Below are 16,009 nucleotides of genomic sequence, written 5' to 3'. Positions count from 1 at the left end.
CCTTCGATTAGTTTTTATTTTGTAATTAGAGTGTTGAATATCATGTAACGTAAATATATACTTTTAATTAGTAATTGTGTAAAAACTGCAAAAGGCGCGGCGTACGGCACCAAATCTTTTGGATGTCACAATTTTTATATTTTCTTATTTTTGGTATGGACCATAAAAAGGGATATTGTTAACACATCAATTCTCAAAACTGAATGTAACTTAATATTAATGAAATGCTGAAAGTATAATATAAGCCTAAGATAGCCAATGGTAACAATAAGTGTGTTAAATATTATAGTGAACATGTCTCCATTGGTGTTTAATATACAGGGTGATTTTTTCAAATAAGCCTTCAGGGCCAAATCCGAAACTATAAGGATTAGCAAAAAATGCTGAAAGGAGTTACGAGGCCGATTATGATAAAAAAAAACTAAAACTGCATCATTAGTTTTTTAAAATATCTTTTTCCCTAGCCGGGAATCAAACGAGTTCACTTTGAAAAAAATTACACCCTCTATATTATTCCACTATCTGATAGTGTCGCTTATAAGAAAGTTATACATATTTACTAAAATATTTCTTAAGTAGATATTATGTTTTTGCAAAAGTAATCATAAAGATTTTTTAAGATGTCTATAAGAAAAAGTAGTAAGGGAACAAAAATCTGCTAAGAACGGCAAATCACATACTCAATGTGAAAGAATTAGTAAAACTAATTGTTATTTATCTTTTTATGCCCCACTGAGCTCCTTGACATCTCTGTGCACAGGTCTGCCACCCACAACACAGGCAGGCCTTCAGGCATAATAATACAAGCTGCTCCAATATGGATTGGTGGAGGTATGGGTTAGTGGTCCGCCCGTTGACATCAAACCACATATGTGGCCTCTAACAAGGTTTAACAGCTGCTACTGGTAATGCCAATTCTCTTGTGCTTTTTTGTCAGTTGACTATAATATGATGGGTTCTGGTGAAATATTTATTTAACAATGAAATTAAGTTCAAATACTTATATGTGATATATGCAATTATTTTATGAACATCAAATTGTTCATGAATAACACAACATAATTTGCAATTTAAATTAATTTATTTCAATGAAAAATAAAATTGACTACATTTTCATAACTAACTAGTCTATAATGTACAATCCTATATTTAAATAAATATAACATAAGCCATTTTTACTTTTGTAGTTTAAGAGCTCCATATTAAAGTATTAATTATTTAGCCCCATCCAAATACTACTATTTGGTTTGCAGTTAAATAAAATAATTTAATCAATTTTGATTGAAAAACTAGCTCCACACGAACAGCCAAGATCGGCATTAGGATTCTGTACGACCCTAAAGGCTGACCGTATTAACTCTGTATGATAATCTATAGTGGATCCCTTGATGTATTCCAGAGATGTTTCATCTACTACCACCTTCACACCATCCCTTTCAAAAATCCTGTAAAAGAAAATTAAGTAAAATTATTGTTTCAAATATGAATGCTATATACTTTTATTAAAATGTATATTATTATGTATATTAATTGATTCCTAATAAATAATCATTTTCATGTGATATTGTAAAGATATTTTGCCTTATCTTAACCAGCATACCAATCAATATTCCTTGTCTTTATATGAAATGTATCTTTTATATATTTTTGCATATTACATGTATATTTTACACTAAGGTAATCTTGTTAGGAAAGGAATTATATGAATTTGCCGTAGTGTATTTCAGCTAATTTTCTTACATAAGCACACCATAGGGCAAGGAGGCAAATTAAGTTATGAGGAAGACCAATATAAGAAATATACATCCTTTAGCTAACTTTCTCATAGGAATGAAAACAATTTCTTGAAGTGAAATCCAAAAATACACCTAAATCCATATTAGGTATAACCTTTTTCGCCTAATCAATATCATCATAAAGTAAATATAATAGTTAATGAAACATAGTGAAAAACTAACTTATCGTCACCAGTGACTTTGTCATCCAGATCGAATTTGTATTGAAACCCAGAGCAGCCACCACTCTCTACACATAAACGTAAAAAGGAATTGCCTTCACACAATTGTTTTAGTTTCTGTACGCAGCTATCACTCAGAACTATTGCGTCGGCCGGGGCAGGCGCTGGCTTTTGTGTAGACATATATTTAGATAACCTAACATTCTCACTGATTCTAAGTATCCTCCATGGTCTTAAAAACATTTTCGTACCTATATTAATTTAATAATAAATATAATTCTATACTTTAATCATTATTCATTATTACGCAGTCACTATCATTACTTCGAAGTTTTTATATTAAAAAATATTATTTGTCATTGTCGCTGTCACTCAGTTGTCGAGTTGATATTTCTGACATACTTCATTACGACAGCAAACAGGTTGCCAGATAATTTATAATATTTTAGAGCTGCGTTCATAAATATTGTGAATTAGCTAATATTAAATTAACCAATTAATTAATTACACCTTTAGTCATTATTAATCTAATTGAAAGAAATCATTTGCAAAGAACATTGAATACTAAATTCAATTTTCTAATTCCTTCGCAACCAAAAACATTTAAATGCATAATATCAATACACCCAACATGAGAAGAAAAAAGTGGAATCTACATCTTATTACAAATTACCTACGCTGATCTGAAATGTATGCATCAATCCAATAATAGGGATAAAAGTTTTATATGAAAATCTTGACCCTGCCGCTTAAGAGCACTATGTCACATTAAATGGCTTTGTTTGCAACAAAACTATTTGTATCGATTTGCTTATTATACGAATATTTACGTTTAATCTTTTGAAAGCGTCAATCTGCGTGCGCTATTATCCAAATTAAACGTTAACATATTATAACACTCTCAGCATCTGTGTCGCAGATCAAAAGTACAAGACAAGACATACATTACAATGCATTGAACCACAACTTGTATTATGGAGATTATTTCACTATGGGAGATTTTTTCCAGCACGTTGAGCCTTTTTTTTTTCTCTCGAGGGGGAATCCTTCAAAAGGTACCCGGTCCCGTAGGAGCGACACGGGGTTATGTGGGACTTTTACCGCACTAAAACCCCCCCGGTGGCCGTCCTCGGCGCTGCGTAGAGGACTCCGGGATCTCCAAAGGAACGCGACCGGATTCCTCTCAGCGCACTGCACCGTCGGGCTCCGCCCAGGTGAGTTTGTATCATCACACCGTCTGGAGTATACGACAGTATGCGACCACACTTACCGCCGTCCTTCCCGGGGTCGCTAGCCGGGCGGTTCGAACTCCCACTCTTGCCGCCCGCAACCCCGAAAGCCCCTTTTAGTCGCCTCTTACGATAGGCAAAGGATACCGTAGCCCTATTCTGGTAGCACGTTGAGCCTCCTAACTTTCTAAGTTATATTGAATACATTCTACCATTCAAATTTATTTCTAAGCATTTATTATGTGTCTGATTTAACGAAATAACTTCCAAGTTGGGCTCTTTTGATGTACATACGTATATTGTAAACAGCAAAGGGATTCGCTTATTTTTGATGATACCCTATACCATCTGCGGGATAGGGGTTTGAATGATGGCCATGTCAGTAATTCTTATTAATGTTGCATTGTTTTTTACAAAAAAAGCACTTGTAAAAAAAAGTACTTTCAAGTGATTAAGAATCTTTTTGGTCTAAAACAGCACATTTTTTTTATATCGGTGTTAGGTCTGTGCTGTTAGCCTACAGAGAGAATTTTGAAATGTTTGATTATAAAGATACTTTACTGTCGTAGACACGATTTTATTATAATTTAAAATTAATCAAACATTACATTAAAATGGGAGATTTTTGTGAATCACATTTATTCATGTAAGTAGAATTTAGAAGTACATAAAAATAATACACTATTCACCCACTTCATCGATCTAGCACACTGTCGAATAAATAATCAACATTGCTTCAAATAAATAAGCATCTAACTTATTTTACTGTTAGTGGAAACTTTAAGGTCAGATATAATGTACAAAGGTAAACAGCGTTAAGGTTAGTGGGCGAGTACTCAAAGCAAACGGTCCTTGGCGCCGCGCTGGCGTGAATATTATTCGAAAATTGAAAGTATAATATAATTATATAGAACATGAACGTCCATGCGGTTCTACTCGCTTAGATGCCCGCAATCTATTTCTTACACACGATTTTTGTAGCAATTTAAGGTAAAAACAGCCAATTACGCGCAAGATGGTTGAACCGTGCGCAGTGAAGGGTTTCGTGTACGATACGATTTTATAAACAGCCAAAATAAAATTATATTTCTTAAATGCACTGTAAAAGAAAATTACTTAAATGTCCGTTACAGAAAGAGCACGTAACCAAAAATATCCCATATTTATCCTAAAAACCTCATAACATAACTACCTGAAAACAGCTACTCCACCCGCTTAAAAGGCTAAATTTCGGAAATTGGCGGCCTCGGTAATACTAAATAATTATGAAACTATTTCTACCTTTGTGTACAATTTCCGTTACAGAACAATTTACCTTTCGAAAAATTAATATTACTAATACGTATAAATGAAGTACCTACATGTGTAAGTATACATATATACCTACCACATCATTTTTACCTTCATATAAAAAAAGTTTAAGAAGTCTTACGCGATCGATATTATACCAATTTTGAGGCTCCCTTTACCTCCATTACTAGCCCGTATATTATTAATCCAATGAGATAATATCACATTATCATAAATCTAGAACTAATAATAATTGTATGAACGCGTGTACCTACCTACTATTACAGTCTTATAATGCTTATAATGGATAAGTTGTAATAATAATAATAGTATAATTTCTACACTATTATCGTCAGTGTACAATACATTGTTATGAAGGGTCATTTAAATAGTAGGGTGAGGAAAGACTACCACCTGCATTTAACCCCCAAACAACTCACGGTGATGTTTTTGCTTACCTTCTGAACTTTGAACGGTTGTTACAGCTGCTTATGATATAAGTATTATTACGTAATAGTAGATCGACCGATGTATCCTCAAAGTTAATTCAATTGAAAAAAAAAACTATTCTTGGAAAGAATTTACAACTTTTATTATTCCCGCGCAAAATACAACTTAAACGTCAAGAGCGTTTTTTTTTCTTTTTATGGCTAACTCTTAACAATCGTACCAGGCAGTGACTATATGAATGAGAACTTATGATTATAAAAGTAACACGTCATGGAAATAACGCAAAATAAATAATTAAAATAATGCTATCATAAAATAATTTGAATAGATTTCTAACATAGGTTTATGCGTCTGACAAATTGAAGAGATTTTTATCACTTATGCTTAACGGCCTTTCGGGCCCCAAGATCACTATAGAATATAATATTATTCAAAGCAAATACAACTGTAAAATGCAAAAAAATACATTTAGAGTAATTTAGACCATTGTTATAGTTGCATATTCAGCGATTTGGTCCATTAAATTTACTTAAAATCTTATTATTTATGATTTATGTTTATTTTATTAATGATTTCTTTGATAACACCTGATTTTAAATATAAAAATGTATGATCGTAAGCATATAATCAAATATATATATGAGGCGCATCGGAGCTATTGCAACTACGGGGCATAAACAACTTAAATAATTATATAACTGTTAAGAGACATTCGTAAACACTACCATCTACAATTTAAGGGAAAACAGTGTAATCTTTAAGTTAAAATATAGATATTGCTAATTAGTCTAAAATTTTATGGCGGAAAAAACATTTTGTTATTACTTTATTCTTTGGTTTAAATAATTGAAAATAAATAGCATTAGTATATTATTATAAAATCGAATTTATTACAATGTTTAAAAGTCAACCATTACGATAGTACAAAATTGAGTATTCTAACTTTTTAGTCGCAATAGCCCCAGTGCACGTTATTAAAACTTTTTGTTGACTGCTAGTTTATTTTATGTTCTTAAATCATAATATAAAATGGCGGGTAAAATCCTTCGTCAAGTTCTGACTTACCAATTTAGAATGGACGATTCCGAAGTATTGCAACACTGGCTGCAAACGCCGTATGTTAGAGCGAGATGGAAATATAACAAACCGATAGAGATGAATGTTATACGGGGAGAGCTGGCCTGCGGACCACTATAGTACAATATTACCGCTTATTTTATATGCTTTATTTATTGTTTCCTTACTTATTTTTTAATAAAGTGTATACATTATCATTGATATGTAAATTACATAAAAAAGAAGATATAAAAGTCTTAATTTCATGCGTCTCGATTCTTTTCAGACTGACCTATTCCAAATACTTACGAATAACAAAATTAACCAAAATAGTGTAAGGAATAATTATGTTTTGAAACTAAAATATTATATCGAATATTTCACAAAAAAATATTACTACTGTGGCAAAATTATGTTTTGTTTGTAGAACACCCTACTCCACTTTGCGCGGCAGCGGTCAGAAGGCGGAGCTTATCGGCAAACTCGCGTCGAGGCTGGCTCACTGTCAATTCGAGAGCTGCGAAGAGTACGCTCGCGTCTATTACGTAGTGTGTTTATAGTGAAGTGCATTCTGTGAAGGAAGAATTTTCGAATGTCGTGAAGTGAAAGATAGTGTTGTTGTCGGTAATAAGTGCAACTTCAGTGATCGACGTAATGTTAGTTATTGTGTTAACGATTAGTGATTAAATCAAAATGTGTGCAGCACCGTTGTGTGCAAAATTGATTTTTGCCACGTAGTGACGCGAACGGGTAATGATTCCTAATGTGGAGTTTGAAGCAAGATGGTTAGAGAGACTCGGCACCTGTGGGTTGGAAATTTACCCGATAACATTCGTGAAGATCGAATAAGAGAGCACTTCAAACGGTAACATCATTTTCCTTGCTTACTCTTACTGTTTTAAGATGTTTTATTTCCTTAGGTTTATTCCAGTTACATCCTTGCTGCGGTAGTTTGGACTGAACTCTCCAATTGTATGTTGTTGCAATATAATACTGTTTCATAATTACAACTTTCCTAATTACCTGCCTCATTACATGTATTTGATGTAGTTATATATGCTGTTACTATATAAGTGAACTCCGTACTCTCTATGGCCTCATCGACGAGTAAATGTAATTGGTTCAGAAGGCATGTAAAACAATAACAAACTCGTATATAACTTCTATAAATACCTTCAAATTCTATTACATTTCTCTACAATACACTTATCAGCACATATCTACTTTTCACACAGAACAGAACTTCAATTTACCCAGAAGCATTAAATTTTTGGAATATACATAACCGAGACGCGTAGATACATTTTTTTGTGACATTGAACACATGTGTGCGACGTAATACAATGTTTAATGTGTCGAACACAACACGTAAATGACTGACTTGAAAGTTACCGGCATGCTGGCTACGAGGTGCTGTTTCGATCGCTTGTATTTCTCCTTTTTGAATGTTGTTGTAAAGAATTTACATAGCTTAGTTCACAGTCCAACATAAACAAAACGTTACATTATCTACTAGGAGAAGCCACAATTTTATATGGTGTTGCAATACAATACGAATCGGTTTTCATTTGAAGTCTTACCTAAAAAGGAATAAGTTATAAGATCAATACATCGTGCATTTGTGTATATTGTACCTCATATTCAGAATACTATAAGATACTCACATGATTCAGATACTATGTTCAGAATATGTGGATATATAGATAATTGTACAAGGTTAATTATTTAAGATTGTGGTAAGGAGACGTTTTAACTATAAGACACCACCATGGGTCGTGCTTGTGTATACCAACGAAAAAATACGAATACGAATTGTAGTTATTCTTCACTAGCTTGGGTTTTGGGATAAGAAGGCTTAATCACGACTTTAGTGATTAACAGCAGTTATTTGCTGATCGAACCATAAATTTTACGTCGACATCGTAGGTATTGATAGTAATGCGGTAAGGTGAACTTACTGGTGGAAAAATGGCTCTTTATTTAAAAGATATTGGGAACAGACCAACGTAATATACTGTAACGATGACACTTTTAAACAACTTTCATCCATCGAATATATCTTGCCTGGTGACACTTAATATGTTTACAATTATAGTTTCGAAGTAACCTATAAATGATTGTCTTGTATACAAATGAATCCGTTTTATTTATTTACAATATGACAGTTATTTTGCTAGAGGTCTTATTTAATAATTTGCTATAGCTTTTTACATCGTTTACCACACATGAACGCCTATTGATATTGTTACCTAACACTTCTTGATTCAAATTAAACAACATTCTGCATGATTTAAGTGAAAAGAGGTGGCTAAATGCATAGTTTTAGCGTGAGCAATGTTTCACTGGGGTTTTTACTGGGTGGTTCTCTTTTTACTGCTATGAGCTTAACACGAATCTACGGAATTTAAAAGAAAAGTACACAGTATAACGAATATTTTAACATAAAATTGGCCGGGATGTTGGGTGGTTGGCTATAGGCTGATAAGTTGATACTAATTCGTTAAAATGAAGACAAGCGCGACATCTATGTTCAGAAAATAAAATGGCGACGCACTGCCAGTTCGTAGTATTACACGAGATATTTCCAGCTACTTTCGGAACATAGTTGACTCAAAAACTGAATTTAAATCATTCAATTTTGCAGATCTTATAAGGCCCCCTTCGAAAATCACAATTTAACTTAAAAGAAAATTACAAATTATCGATGTTGAGTATCGACAATGTTACTGATGCGGTTAGTTTCAAACACAAAGTATCGAACTGTGTGTACATAAAATTTTGTCCATTAAGATAACTGAATATGTGCCAACAACTAGATTCCTCATTTGTTCTTTTAAGTCATAGCAATATGAATACAATATTTTCAGTTGATTAAAAATGTTACATTTAATATGGAGTTCCATTTGTTTATGTTAGTGTTTAGCCGTAAATACGCATCTAACTTTAAAAAAGATTGTCTATCATAATGGGCTACTTTCGTTCGTTCGTTGTATAGCACTGTTTCCCTCGCATGAAGTATTGTTCGAGACTTTGTTAAGAATTGTTATAACACATTTTTATAGATACATACTGTTTTTATTTTCCTAATTTAGGCTGTTCTTTAGGACTCTATTATTGCACTACTTTGACATCACTTTGCGTAATACTTATTTCGGAGAACGAGCACAAAATTATCTCTGTTAATATTATTTATTCCAATATTGACTTTAATTAAGTATCACATGCGAACATACTCGAAAACAAAGAAATACTGTTACGTATTTAGAAACCAGTTAAAGGGCGTTATCAGACAGCTTTTTTTGGAAATAATGTAGAGAAATATTTTAGGGATCGTATGTATTTTTTTCATTTGTTACACAATATAAATAATGGATTAGACTGTATGTTTGCATTCCCTGTAAGGACCTTCCGTACAAAAGTCTGTTGGAACCGGTTCGATCGTTTCTAAGATTAGCCTTAACAAATAGACAGTCTAAAATTACGAACCAGTTTTTATGTTTTGGTCGCATATGAATTCATAAACCTACTAGCTGTGACTGCGGTTCTACTAACGTAGACTAAATACGTAATACTTCATTTTATATAATCCATTGAAATGTTACATGAGCTTTGCATTATTTAGAGGACATAATTTTATTTTTGGGACATGTATGTGGGGGGGGGGGAGGGTTCATAGAAACTAAACCTCAAGTTTGTGGGGTCGCAGCTCTTGTCCCCCGGCCGCCATCTTGAAAAAACACTTTTTTCGTGATATCTCGGAAACTATGCGTCTTACAAAAAATTTGCAAAGTCATAATTTGTAGCAAATTGTTTTGTTACATATTACCGATGATTTAATAGGAATCCATTCTGGCCGTTGTTATTCTTATCCACTTTACACGTACCACTTGATCGACGTGGTATCCTTGAAAAAATATAGGTAATACAAATATTATTCGAGTTATAATAACGTAAAAATCCAGAATATGTAAATTCCGTTACAGGTATGTCAACAAAGTTTACTTTTATACTTTTTTTTGTTTTGCGTTTATGTGATTCATGAAATGATCTTTATTATTATAATATCGACACATTATCGATATAATACGACGTCACCTTTTTGTCTTGCCCTAGCGTAAATAAATAATTTAATTCTCGTATATATTTTGGTAATTGTAACAACTATGCATGAAACCAATTACTATGAAATTTGACCAAATATTGCTTAAAACCCTCGGATAAAAATATCGTATTTACCTGTGAATGGCATAGTTTTGAGGATTATATTTCCATGTAACGGTATACTTGACAATAGAACAAGACACCATTGTAAAAACAAATCAGCAATATATTAATAGTAGTAATTATTTTGGTAAAATGTCAAAACGCGCCGTCGTCGGGGGAGCTTAAGGCCGCTATTCGAAGAGAAATTGTCACGCTGTCACTTTTCTTGGCATCTCTTTCTTTCTAGTAGATTGTCTATACAGATTGATTTCTCATGCTTTGTTGGTCTTTAGCGTAGCGAAAAAATTCTAAGTCTATGGAAATAAATGTTTTCAACCCTTTTTCCAAGATGGCGGCCCGGGGACAAGGGTGGCGACCCCACAAAATTGAGGTTAAGTAAAGTCACTAAAGTGATGCTTTATATGCCATGCTGTACATTTATGTTCACAGTATGTGCAAGGTAATTTATTGTTAATTAAACGCACATTCAAAGAATGTCAGTGATAAAGATAACAAATCTTTATTACATTTATTATTTTATGTTATAATATTGTTTGAATTACCATTGATGCGCTAGCGTTACAACCGAATATCGAATTAGTGCTTAAAATATATAAACATATCGGAATCGCACGTTTAAATAAATAAAATGTTATCTATCTATATATAGCACATGAATTGTAAAGACAGCAGTGTAGCACACCAACATTTTTAGAATTTACATGTGTATAAAATCGAATAGTACATTTAGGGGAGTGCAAATACTGCGAACTTACGAATTATTCGCTCCGAATCGAATATTAATATTTGATTCGGAACTTGAATCGAATAATTCGAGAATAACTCGCTTTTTTCCGAATTATTCGCGAATTATTTTAATATTTGCAAATTTTCGAGTATTGTGAATGTAGAGTTGTTATTTTGGATATTCAAATATGAAAATAACAATGAATATAGTTTTATATTTAAAGTTTACATCGAGATAGTTTAATCACGAGTATTTTAAAACATTAACCTTGTTGAGTTCAACCCTACGAAGACACACGTCTGCGGGTTTACCGTTAAAAAAACCCCATTCGTCATAGCGCCTAAGTTCCAAAGTACCCCGCTAACTATTGGTAAAAGTATAGGGATCCTGGGAGTTGACATCTCGTGTGACGTGCAGAGTCGGAGTCATTTGGAAGTTAAAGCCAAGTTAGCGTCAAAGATACTGGGCGTCCTCAACAAAGCCAAGGAATACTTCACTGGGGGGCAACTCCTTTTGCTTTATAAAGCACAAGTGAGGCCCAACATGGAGTACTGCTCGCATCTCTGGGCAGGGGCACCACAATACCAACTTAACCCACTTGACTCAGTACAGAAACGCGCGAATCGTCAATGACCCAGCGATCTCTAATCGGTTAGAACCTTTAAGCCTGTGGAGGGACATAGGTTCCCTCTGCATGTCCTACCGGCTTTACAATGGTGTGTGTTCTGAGGAACTGTTCGATTTGGTGCCCTTTCTTCATCGCACCACTCGCCGAAGGATGAGGTTCCATCCACATCAAATTGACCCGTGGCGGTCCTCCACGGTTCGGTTTGCACGGTATTTTTTGCCACGCACTGCAAAAAGTGGAATGAACTTCCTCCTGAGGTATTCCCTCAGGACTAACATGGGGCTCTTCAAGAGGGGTGTAAAAAGAACTCTCCTTCAAAGCCGGCGATGTATTGGCCACTCCACTGGTGTTGCAAATGTCCATAGGCGACGGTGACTGCTTTCCATCAGGTAGCCCGTCTGCCTTATCGTTAGGTTAAATATAAAAAAAAATGCATGTATAAACATTTTCCTATTGATTTTTAACGGAAATTAATAAATATAAAAAACCAAAATAAATTAAAAAGATCTCTTGCCAATACTATTATCTAGATTTTTTAATTCACTGACAGAGACAACCATATATTGAAGATGAACAATTATTTTCTTCAGGTAATTAATTTGTATTCAAAAAATATATTAATCGTAAGTAGAATATTTGGAAAGAATAGAAAATCCAGTGTTACTTCGATAATTCGGTTTTCGAATTATTTATTGAATTTCGAATTAAATAGTAATATTTATATAGTAGTATAATCCGCGTAAAACTGTTAGTCTGCTCTGAATATAGAAATGAATCGCGATGCCATAGCAAATTGTATGATTACACCTGCTCGCAACAACTTCAGAGCGGACTACTAGTTTGCTACGGATTATACGTATTTAAATAGTAATAGTATATTTAAATAGTAATATTTGATTCGAACTATATTCGCACACCCCTAAGTACATCGCATTCACACTTGTCTAACAGCTTTGTTTTTCATTTTAAATGAGACATATTTTATTTTGTTTATAAGCTAAAAGACGCAGGTCACTGAATTTAATCATAAAACTGTAAATAACACATTTGCCATGAAAGTAGTGATATTGCATAACATCAAACCTCTGTTAAATGTGAAGAGAAATCAGTTTCCTATATTAAAACTGTGATGGAGTAACAGTGACGAAAATATTTATGAAAATGGGATATTTTTGTATTTTTCTTTGTACCATATTCTTCCGTTACACAACTACAATAACGTATATTTCGTAGTTGATGTCTGTTAATATTGACTAAATCTTTTCGTGTAATCTTAACAAACAATGTAGGTAATCCTTTTTACAATATTTATATCCCATATGCAAACCAAATAAAAGTACGTTAGATTTTTTTCGGACTTCGAACTTTCGAACAGCTTTTGATCCCAAAAGTAACGTACAACTAAAACACAACGACAGTGTAAGGTCATAATGCGGGGAAAATGTATATATTCTTTGTAGATGTAGATATTACAACATGTCATCTTGAATTTATAAATAATATTTTTTTCTGTAAAATGACTAGAAAAATGTTATAAACGAAGACTTTCTCCCATTTTAATCTATTTTCGTTTTTAACTTTGTTAATTTTGGTTCTACAACAAAAGTCTAGAACCAAAATTGTAAATAATTTAATTTGAAACCTAAATTGTTCTTACAAATTTTCTGTGCGACTGATCGAAGTGTGCGACGCATAGTTTGCCTGATAAGGCTTGAAAATAATTTGGGCATGTGTTTCAAAAATGCGTCCGAGGGCCCCACAAACTTTTATTATTATTATAAAATAATATTGCGTTCTCTGACTCTTGCATGCTGCGCAACAAAATTGTAACATTTCAATGGATTACATGGGTAGTTTAAACGTTAAACATTATAAGGGAAGAAATGAACACACATACATTCATAATTATATTTATACATACACATACCAGTCAAAATAATTTAGCATTTTGCTTCGCAGAAGTCCGATAAAAAATATTTTCCATTGCAATACGATAGCCAGGCCTATGTAAATTAAACATTTTTTTGTAAATGTGTAACAAAAATCGAGAATATTTAAACGTTTCGTTTGCTTTGAAAACTATCGTAATGAAAATATAGCGATCCTCATAAACTACATTTAATTTACTCAATACCTTGGAAATAGTAATATGGTGAGAATTTACAAACCAAAATACAATGATATGCCAAAAAATATTGGTTTATCGTAAATCGTAATAAATACTTAACCTAACATAATATACTTTTCTCGCCAAGTGCGAGTCGGACACTGAGGGTTCCGTACCTCCTAATATCCAATTTTTTTTAGTTTTAGTCTTTGTAATATCGGCCATAGCAATACATTAACGGTCAAAAGTTCAAAACAGATAGAGTCATGTGATAGACAGACAGCGAAGGCTTAGTTTAGTAATAGGGTTCTGTTTTTACCCTTTGGGTACGGAATCCTGAAAACACTTCACACCGAAAAACTTATATAAATTAAATATTTTTATTGAATTGTTTCTTCCTCCATTGCTTATACAGTGGTATGCTCAAATATTCATCGTATCGTTTTGATACGGTTGTAAACATACAAATGTTATAACTATTTCGTTGGTAACTGTTTCAAATGTGGTAATAATGTAGAACCCGAGTTATACGCTAGACTAGATAAATATTCGAAGTGCAATAGAAGAAAGAGTTGCCCCACCGCTATTTTGCAATGTCGCGCTCCAAAAGCAGCATGGGTGCGCAGGCGGGGACGGCGTTGCTGTCGGGTCGTCGAACTCCACTGGCGAAAATACACCGACTCGAAGATAACATTCAGATTACCTTAGTTCAGCTGTAGTTAGTAAAAATTGATAAGCTTTCTGGTAATGATTGTAGTAAATAATATTTTAAGTATTTTTATAGTATTACCTATTTATGTATATAATAATATCATTAACCATTATATTCTATTTATCCAAAGCGTGACAGGAAGTTACAATTTATTTCCCATATGAATGCGTAGACCACTAAAATATACCTAATTGTTAAAAAAAATGAAATAGTTCATCAGCTACATGAAAGTTAAAATAAAGAATTTGTTTCTTTTTATGTATTTGATAACGTTATATATTTGCAGTATGTAAAATGTTGGTTCGATGAGATATTTTTTGTATACGTGTAAATATTTTACGGGACCTAAAAGGGTTTTTAGGATGTAGCAATATTCGTATTATTATTGTCCTTTAGAGTTCTAATCGAACACAATAATATTGAGAAATTTATGAATCTAAAAATATACGCGACGCGTAAATTTTATCTTTAGTAAAGTCTGCTAAAAATAAATAAAAATACTTACAATTTAAATAAATACTTTATAAAAGTCAATTCATTTAACTGCATACGCTATATTTTATGAGTAACTTTGTTCTCGTATATTTTACTGCCAACTAAGCGACAATCAACATCAACACACCTTACGGTTCCGTTCGCCTTGGATAACTCGCTTGGATGAAGTGGCGCCCGGCGCGGCGCGGCGCGGCGAGAAGTCTGGCAACGTCGCATGTTTTGTACGTATCGAGGCGTTTCGTAGTTGTATACCTACTTAGATAGTCACCTAGTGGTTATTATGTACATGCGCGTTGAATGTTCATTCTGCGTGCTCGCCGCTCGCCTACAGAAGCCAACTATGTTTTATACGAGTGTAGATTCTTTGTTATTTTATACTTATATTTCTTTATTGACCTCCACTATTAATGTAACTGTAGAAAATGGCGCAACAATTAAGCATTTTAATGTATGCACTTATATCGTATGACGTAAACGTTACTTTATTTTACGAATATAAAAATCGGTGGCATAATCTTCTTCGTTATATTTTTATTGGTCATAGTAACACGTTACTGATTTATAATAAGATATCAAATTTAAATTAAACTGTACTTTCTTTAAAGTTTCCTTTGGCATGTCGTCGATGCAACAATGATGCTTCGCCTAACATCGGTCAGTGTGCTAAATTCGCATTATTAAACCGTTTGCATACTCGTAATAAATACCTACTCGCCTAAATGAACACTTCTAATTATAAAATAATTTACAACACTGCATTAAGTTATTCATTTACTGAATTAATTTTATTAGAGGCTTTCAATTCCGAAGGGTATATTCAGTATATTTATGTCTTAGGAAAATTACCTACGGGGCGATTGGAATCATTTAAAAGTTGGCGGGATGCTAGTTCCACAATTAGTTGTCCCTATATTTTTTGGACCAAAATAGGGCGACTGTACCCCCTGCCTGTCGTAAGAGGCGACTCAAAGGGGCTTTTGGGGTTGCGGGTGGTTAGAGTCGAATCGCCCAGCCAGCGATCCCGGGAAGGACGGAAGGTATGTGTGGTCGCGTACTATCGTATACACTAGACAATATGGTGATTCAATCTGTCAATGCTAGTCGGAGCCCGACGGGGCAGTGCGCGGAGAGGAC

At 33.5% G+C, this 16,009-nt stretch overlaps 2 protein-coding genes across 13 annotated transcripts in view; one reads left to right on the top strand and one right to left on the bottom strand.

The window, feature by feature from the left end:
• Positions 1–1,062: 1,062 nt before the first annotated feature.
• Positions 1,063–2,323, bottom strand: LOC140753699 (iron-sulfur cluster assembly 2 homolog, mitochondrial). Its single transcript, XM_073088463.1, has 2 exons — positions 1,959–2,323; positions 1,063–1,445 (listed from the first exon to the last, which is right to left on the bottom strand). Exons 1-2 carry the CDS (start codon positions 2,198–2,200, stop codon positions 1,268–1,270), a joined length of 420 nt encoding a protein of 139 aa, XP_072944564.1. The 5' UTR covers positions 2,201–2,323; the 3' UTR covers positions 1,063–1,267.
• Positions 2,324–6,478: 4,155 nt separating this feature from the next.
• spen (spen family transcriptional repressor split ends) overlaps positions 6,479–16,009 on the top strand; it is a 104,806-nt gene continuing 95,275 nt past the window's right edge. For 7 of the 12 annotated variants that reach the window (XM_073088421.1, XM_073088419.1, XM_073088418.1 and 4 more), the window contains exon 1: positions 6,480–6,847. In XM_073088421.1, coding sequence (XP_072944522.1) covers positions 6,765–6,847 — 83 coding nt within the window. In that variant the 5' untranslated portion in view covers positions 6,480–6,764. Of the gene's footprint in view, positions 6,848–16,009 lie in introns of all 12 variants that reach the window. The other 5 variants (XM_073088417.1, XM_073088416.1, XM_073088414.1 and 2 more) reach the window with 1 other exon arrangement.

This window comes from Epargyreus clarus, unplaced genomic scaffold, assembly GCF_041222505.1.
Source record: "Epargyreus clarus isolate Ecla_fem2 unplaced genomic scaffold, WU_Ecla_fem_2.2 ptg000027l, whole genome shotgun sequence".
NCBI classification, from domain to species: domain Eukaryota; kingdom Metazoa; phylum Arthropoda; class Insecta; order Lepidoptera; family Hesperiidae; genus Epargyreus; species Epargyreus clarus.
Note: the sequence above shows the minus strand (reverse complement) of the source record. Positions and strands in the feature narration are given on the sequence as shown.

What these genes read in the sequence shown, in the direction of transcription:
- LOC140753699 (XM_073088463.1), bottom strand. Translation starts at nt 2,200, where the DNA reads ATGTTTTTAAGACCATGGAGGATACTTAGAATCAGTGAGAATGTTAGG. An exon ending in AAAGTCACTGGTGACGATAA is followed by an intron (nt 1,446 to 1,958) that starts GTTAGTTTTTCA and finishes TTTCTTTTACAG; the next exon opens with GATTTTTGAAAGGGATGGTG.